At 53.6% G+C, this 7,051-nt stretch overlaps 1 protein-coding gene across 1 annotated transcript; it reads left to right on the top strand.

The window, feature by feature from the left end:
- The first annotated feature begins 4,646 nt into the window (after positions 1 to 4,646).
- HOXB2 (homeobox B2) lies at positions 4,647 to 6,789 on the top strand. The gene is made up of 2 exons (XM_027737654.2): positions 4,647 to 5,040; positions 6,221 to 6,789. Exons 1-2 carry the CDS (start codon positions 4,647 to 4,649, stop codon positions 6,787 to 6,789), a joined length of 963 nt encoding a protein of 320 aa, XP_027593455.2.
- The last annotated feature ends 262 nt before the right edge of the window (positions 6,790 to 7,051 follow it).

Here is a 7,051-nt window from a genome sequence, read left to right as displayed (position 1 = left end):
TTTCTTGTCTGGACATCTTTGTTGCACTTAGAGTTTACATATAATGGGTATTAAAACAACTTTGAAGGGCCCTCGTCCACCTCAGTCGGGAGGCCCTTCAATAGGTGTGTGTTCTGGTGAACATTCATATATATTTATTGGTTATAGCCAGTTTAAAATATTTTCCCTTTTTTTGTATTATTTATCCCCGATATTACGTATTTATATGAGGGAAAGAAAGAAAAAAAAAAAGAATCAAATTGTACTTTTTTAGTATTTACTTGTTACAGAGGACATTGTGTTTTCCTTGTCATTGTACAACGAGCTTATTTTAGTTATTGTAATTTAGAAAGACCAGTAGTTTTATGTTACCTTCGTACTTATGAATAATGTAATTAGTTCTACTGGAGGCATGAGAGCAGAACCAGACTGTAATTGTATAGTCCTGAATTAGAACTATAGCTAATCCCTCCCTCCCACCTCACCCCTCCTCTTTGGAGATCTTTCTTTGTTCTTACAGTAGTTATTTTATTTCCTCGCTTAAAGGGTTGTCTGTCGAACAATTCTTGAATAAACTTTCTGTTATCAATTTTTATCTCGTCCTATCAGTCGGATTGAAAGGTAAAAAAAAAAAAAAAATAGGTTGTTTGTAGGTAAAAAAATCGCGAAGGGAAGGCGAGGAAGGGGCGGGGGAGTGGAGGTGCCAGGACTGGGCTCGGCGATCCATGTTTGGGGGGAAATCCTGGGAATTGGGGCCCCCTCCGCGCATCCCAACCCGCGCCCGCGGCCACAAAGAGGGAATCACGTGGCGCCGGGGCCGGGCTTCCATTGGGCCGCGAAGGAAAACAAAGGAAAAGGATTAATCCCAAAAAAAGGAAAAAAAAAAAAAAAAAAAAAAAAAAAAAAAGGCGAAAAAATAGGGAGAAATTAAAAAAAAAAAAAAAAAAGCCCAGACTTTCCACGCGGGACCTCGGAAGTGAAGAGAAATTAAATCTCTTAATGAATTAATGAATTATCGTGTTATTTAATTATTAATAAAGAAGCGAGGGGGTGCGATGCACACGCGTGTACACACGAGCACACGCGCACGCACACACGTGTGCACAGGCGAACACACGCAGGACACACACACACACCCCCACACCCCACACGCATCCAAAATCGTGATTAAAAGGGGGCGAAAAGCCGCCGCCGAATGTTACACCATCAGTGAGAGCAAAAGGGAGAGCAACCCTCTGCCAGCAGCGAAAGCAGATGGGGGAATACCGTGAATAATTTGCCTTTTATGCTCCAAAGCCCTAAGAAAACTTATATTAAAGCAGCGAGGAGCAATAAAAGTTTTATGGTCCTGCAAGAGGGGCGAAGTGCTCGTCGGGCTCGGAACGCTCCGTTCCTGGGGCCGAGGAGGAGGAGGGGAAGGTCCCCTGTACGGGAGGAGAGGGGGATTTGATTCCCGCCGGGAGAAAAGGGGCGAAAAGGCTGCAAAAGGCACCGAAAATTCGGGGTGGGCTGTGGAAACAACGCGTGAGTGTGTTTTAGACACCTGCGTGCGCAGCCAGAGGTGTCCGGGTAAACCCCCGGGGGTAAAAAGGCGCAGCGGAGAGAGGCTCCCGCGAGGGCTGAAGGAATGATGCCGTTCTTCCCTGCTCCCTCCCAATAAATGAAATTCCAGGTTAATAATTATAACCCCCCCGCGAGAATAAATAACGGGAGCGCGGAGAGACAGGGCTTGTTTTCCTGCCCGGGCCCGGGGCCGGGTTCTGCCGCCCATGCAGGGAACAATTCACCGTCCGGGGTTACTATAATTTAAAAGCATAAAAGCGTGCAGGCTCTGATGGGGAATCGCCTCAAAGAACAAGGGGTCGGCGTCGCCTTCCCCCCTCCCGCCCCCCTGGAATGTATTTTTCCCGTCGCCATGTTGCCGGGTCGGTGGCAGGGATTCCCGGGAAATAGTTACAACCGGGAAAAAAGGGAAAAAAGACAAAAAAAACACCAAAAAAACCCCAATTCCGGGGCTCCGGGCGCGACACCTCCGCGGGTTCCGTCCCCCACAACTCCTCACCGCCCCGGTTTAATTCGTGCCGCAGCATTAAAGCCGCGGGCCCGGGTTTGTCTCACAATTCTTGCGTTTCTCCATCGTTCACTGACCCCGCGAATTTATTCCTGGGATGTGACGCCTTTCCCCTTGAGTAGGGAGATTTTTTTTTCCTTCCCTTGTGCCTCCTTGTGATGCGTGGGAAAAAAATTCCCTTTTCCCCCAAGAGGTTCTTTTCGCTTTTATTTTTTTTTAATCTCTCTCCTTTCTTTTTTTTTTTTTTTTTTCCCTCCTCTTTTTATTTTTTTTTTTCCTCGCAACTCGGTGTGAGCAAAAAGCGGAGACAACTGTTGGGAGCAGCTGGAAGGATTTTCCTTTTGCATCCCAAACTCTTGCACTTCATCCCGGCTCCTCAGTGACCCCTCGAAAAGGAAGGACTTTCAGCCTCGTGGCAAAGCCCGAGACGCCCAAATTTCCGCTTGATTCCAAACGAGAAAAAAAAAAAAAAAAAAAGATGGGAAACCCAACTGTTCTTTTTCCATTGATCTGCCGAAATTGAGTAGATTTGTGGCGATTTTGATAAGTGCATTGACAATGTAGAACATTGCAGGAAAATCTCCCCTTAATCGAGCTGGTTTGTAATTTTTTTAAAATTATTATTATTATTATTTTCTTTACCTCTTTGCTAAACTCTGTGCTTCGGCCCCGGCTTCAGCTGCAGCTTTAGATTTGTTCTGTGTGTCTCCCAAACCCTCCCCACCCACACGGATGCTTGAAGTGACAAAAGTTTCCAGGAGGCTTCTCCCCTCTGTGAATGCAGCCGGTCCCTCCCGGCTGCAAAAACGGGAGAAATGGAGCTGGAACAAACAAATCCCAAACCAGCCCCTTTCCCGTTCGGCACCAGAACGGCTTCATCTCCCTCCCCCTCCCGAAATTTGTACTTTCTGCGTTTGGATTGAACTTTATAAATCTCTCCCGGGTTAAGCAACTCCTCGGCAAAAGCCAAATTTCTTTGCTGAGCGAGTCAGGCCGAGCTGTCAAAAGTCTTTGGAGGAAAAGATTGATCGTTCCTCTCTTATTTTCGGGTTGTGTTCCCGGGCACTTTAAAGAAGGGGAGGGGGGGGGGGGAGGAGGGAAATCTTCCTGGGAAATGACTTTTCATTTTATTTATTTATTTTGTAAACTCTGGAAGTGGCACTGTTTATTGGAGGTGGGAAGGAGGGGGGAAAATAGATGGGAAGGAAGAAATGTGATTTCCGAGATATCTGTGACCTTAAAACACGTTTGGCCTTTAAGGAAAGTGCAAAAGGTCCATTAAGTGTGGCTTGGGAAGCAGAAGGATTATGCTGTTCTTTAAAAGTCATTTAACCTGGTAAATCGGGCTGGTCTAAACATCCTTGGCTTAAAAGCTCACTTGATTTCCTGAGTGCTCATATCCAGGCTCGGACACAAATCTCTGGCCCAAACCCTCCCAGTGGCTTCAGTTTTCCGAGTTTCACAACATTGGGATGAGATGGAAACACCCCCCAGCAGTGGCGGCCAGAGCCCAGATCCAGCCGGGCTTCCCGGCGGGAAAAAGCCCCTTTTCCAGGGCCTGGGTCCCCCCCCGGGGGTGCGAACTCCGGGGAACTCCGAGGCTGGAGGGACCTGCTGCAGGCAGGGCAGGAGGAGCGGGAGGAGCACCAGGCTGGGCAGGAAGGGCAGGCAGGGAATGGAGGGTGGGAAGGACAGGCAGGAGAGGCAGGACAGGAAGGACAGGCAAAGAGGCAGCAGGCAGGAGGCAGGAAGGACAGGAAGGGAAGGCAGGGCAGGAAGGACAGGCAGGAGAGGCAGGACAGGAAGGACAGACAAGACAGGCAGGGTGGGAAGCACAAGCAGGGAAGGCAGCAGGCAGGACAGGCAGTGCAGGCAGCACAGGCAGGGAAGGCAGGGCAGGAAAGACAGGCAGGGAAGGCAGGACGGGCAGCACACACAGGACAGGCAGGGCAGGCAGCACAGGCAGGGAAGGCAGCACAGGCAGGGCAGGAAGGACAGGCAGGGAAGGCAGCCCAGGCAGGGCAGGAAGGACAGGCAGGGAAGGCAGCCCAGACAGGGAAGGCAGCACAGGCAAGGCAGGAAGGACAGGCAGGGAAGGCAGCGCAGGCAGGGAAGGCAGCACAGGCAGGGAAGGCAGCACAGGCAGGGAAGGCAGCGCAGGCAGGGAAGGCAGCACAGGCAGGGAAGGCAGCACAGGCAGGGCAGACAGCGGCCACCCAAGGCAGCCTGGCAGCCCCGGGGTGCTGGTGCGCGGTCGTGGCTTTTCGGGGGGTTCTTCTCTGGCCTTTTTTCTCCCTTTTTCAAATCAATTAAAGAAAATAACGCTCTCTGTTTGCCACCAGGCCCCGCCCGCCATTGGCCGGGGCTCGCCACGTGACCAGGAATTGGCTGCAATTTTCGCCCCAGTCTCGAGTTTAGCAGAGAAGGTTCCCCCTCCGCCCGTATTATCAGCAATATAACAATTATAAAAAGCCCGAGAACCACCATCAGCACCGCCATAAAAAACCCAGGTCCTCCGTTTTCTCTCCCTCTCCCCCTCCTCCTCCTCCCTCTCCTCCCCCCTCCTGCTTTTGAAACCCTGGGCCCTGGAAAAGCCATGAATTTTGAATTTGAGAGGGAGATCGGGTTTATAAATAGCCAGCCTTCGCTCGCAGAGTGCCTGACGTCTCTCCCCGCTGTCCTGGAGACATTTCAAACTTCATCAATCAAGGACTCGACATTAATTCCTCCTCCTTTTGAGCAAGCCGTCCTCAGCCTGAATCCTTGTTCCAGCAGCCAGGCGAGACCGAGGAGCCAAAAAAGAGCATCTCATGGCCTGCTCCAACCCCAGCCCCCGGCTCCGGCACAGCCCGGCCCCCTGGCAGCGGAATTCCCTTGGATGAAGGAGAAGAAATCGGCCAAGAAAACCACCCAGGCTCCATCCTCTTCTTCCTCTTCTTCCCCCCCGTCATCTTCCTCGCTGCCGGTCCCTGCCGCAGGATCTCCCGCAGGTTCGTACAACGAGGGGGTGAGGGGGGATTTGCTGAAATCCGAGAGGATCCGAATAATACAAAAAATAATCCTCCCCTCCCGTTCCCTCCCCCTCAAAAAAAAAAAAAAAAAAACCCCGACCCTCTCCCCAAAGGGGCTTTGCCCCGCACCTCCCCCGAAACTGTGTCACGGAATAAAACCCACCGAGCGGGGGACCCGGGGGGGTTCTCCTGCCTCCTCCCCCCCGCAAATAGAAGGGCAAATTGCTGGAACTTCAAACCAAGAGGGACAGCGAGGGGGCCGGGGGAGCCGCGCTCCACAGAGGGGATTTCGCAGCTGAACCGCAGCTCCTTTTTTGCTTGGCTTTCTCTCCTACCCCCGCGGGTTTTTTACAGCCTGCGGGGGAAAAAAAAGGGGAAAAAAAAAAAAAGGAAAAAGAAGAGAAACAAAACCTTAAAGAAGTGCAAGGGGGGGGGAAGAAAGACGGGTGGGTAACGCGGGGGTTGCTACCGGCGCGATGGGGAGGGGAAAAAGCGAGGCACGGGCTCTCAGGGTTAACTGCGAAATTAAATAATTAAATACACCCCCAAATTCTCCCCGAGCTTCCCAGTAAAGGAGCAGCTTCTCTCCTCGGCACTCCTCGGCCAGGGAGCTCGGGGACCCCGGCCGGGGACCCTCTTTCCCTCGGGATGAAGGGTTTGAGGCACAATCCACCGGTTGGGTGTTTGAACAGCCCCGTGCAGGTAAACGCTCGGGCAGGAGAAGGGCGGACACCGGAGCTCATTGGCCGCATAAAACAGGAATAATGAAATCAAAGCGTCCGTCCCGAACTGCCGGGAAAGGGGGGGGGGGGGAACAAAAAAAAAAACCAAAAAAAAAGGAAGGAATGGTTAAAAAAAAGGAAGGAATGGTTCGAAATTCCACTTATCGGCGAGGGAGGAAGGTCTCTGGAGGGAGAGGCCGGGGAATAAAATCCCTTCTCCTCACTGAGGCGAAGAGAGCGGATGGGGGGGTGTGGGGGTGTGATTTCCAATCCTCTTCCACGGCGGGAAGAGTTTAATTAAACATTTATTTCCTCACGTAGCGGCTTCCCCCGCACCCACCCCGTGCTCGGTAGTGCCGGGCAGGGAGGGGACGGCTCCAGCCCCTCCGCTCGCCCCCCCAGCTCCTCGCCACGGGCGCTTTTTGTGTGTGTTTAAGACACGCAGGGGCTCGGAGACGGCGGCGGCTCCAGGAGGCTCCGCACCGCCTACACCAACACGCAGCTGCTGGAGCTGGAGAAGGAGTTCCACTTCAACAAATACCTCTGCAGGCCCCGGCGGGTGGAGATCGCGGCTCTGCTCGACCTCACCGAGCGCCAGGTGAAGGTGTGGTTCCAGAACCGGCGGATGAAGCACAAGAGGCAGACCCAGCACAAAGAACCCCCCGACGGGGACCTCGCCTACCCCGGCCTGGACGAGGGCAGCGACCCCGCCGAGGAGGCGGAGGGGAGCCCCGGCTTGGGGCCGCTCCCGGAGCCCCGGGGGCCCCCCGGCAGCTCGGAGCCGGTGGCCGCGGGCGAGCCCAGCGCCCGCCCCGGGAGCCGCGAGTCGCCTCCGCTGCCCGAGCTGAGCATCTTCTCGGCGGAGTCGTGCCTGCAGCTCGCCCAGGGGCTTTCCCCGACTCCCCACGGCTCCCTGGAGAGCCCCGTCCACTTCTCCGAGGAAGACCTGGACTTTTTTACGAGCGCACTTTGTACCATAGATCTGCAACATTTAAATTTCCAATAGCGGGCCCCTTCTCTCTCTCTCTCTCTCCCCCCCCCCCCCCCCCTCGTTTCTGGACGTTTCTCCCCCTTCCAGGGGCACCAACCCCCAACCGAGCCACTGCCAGACCCCCCCCCTCGCCTCTGAGAGAAGGGGGGGCACCCCCAAAATAAACCTCAAGCCATTTCTCAGTCGATCAGCCCCTCCCGGCCCCCAAACACTTGCTTTTTTAAAAGCTCCTCACTTCCGTGAGACCCAAATCGCCTCGTCCCCTCTCCCCGATATT

This window comes from Pipra filicauda, unplaced genomic scaffold (genome assembly GCF_003945595.2).
Source record: "Pipra filicauda isolate LSUMZ 115617 unplaced genomic scaffold, ASM394559v2 scaffold524_size386432_pilon, whole genome shotgun sequence".
Lineage (NCBI taxonomy): Eukaryota > Metazoa > Chordata > Aves > Passeriformes > Pipridae > Pipra > Pipra filicauda.
The sequence above is the reverse complement of the archived record's forward strand: the minus strand, read 5'-3'. Positions and strand labels throughout refer to the sequence as shown.

Excerpts from the sequence above, each read along its gene's own strand:
- HOXB2 (XM_027737654.2), top strand. The coding sequence starts at position 4,647 with ATGAATTTTGAATTTGAGAGGGAGATCGGGTTTATAAATAGCCAGCCT. Across the intron at positions 5,041-6,220 it reads TGCCGCAGGATCTCCCGCAG|ACACGCAGGGGCTCGGAGAC; the intron begins GTTCGTACAACG and ends TGTGTGTTTAAG.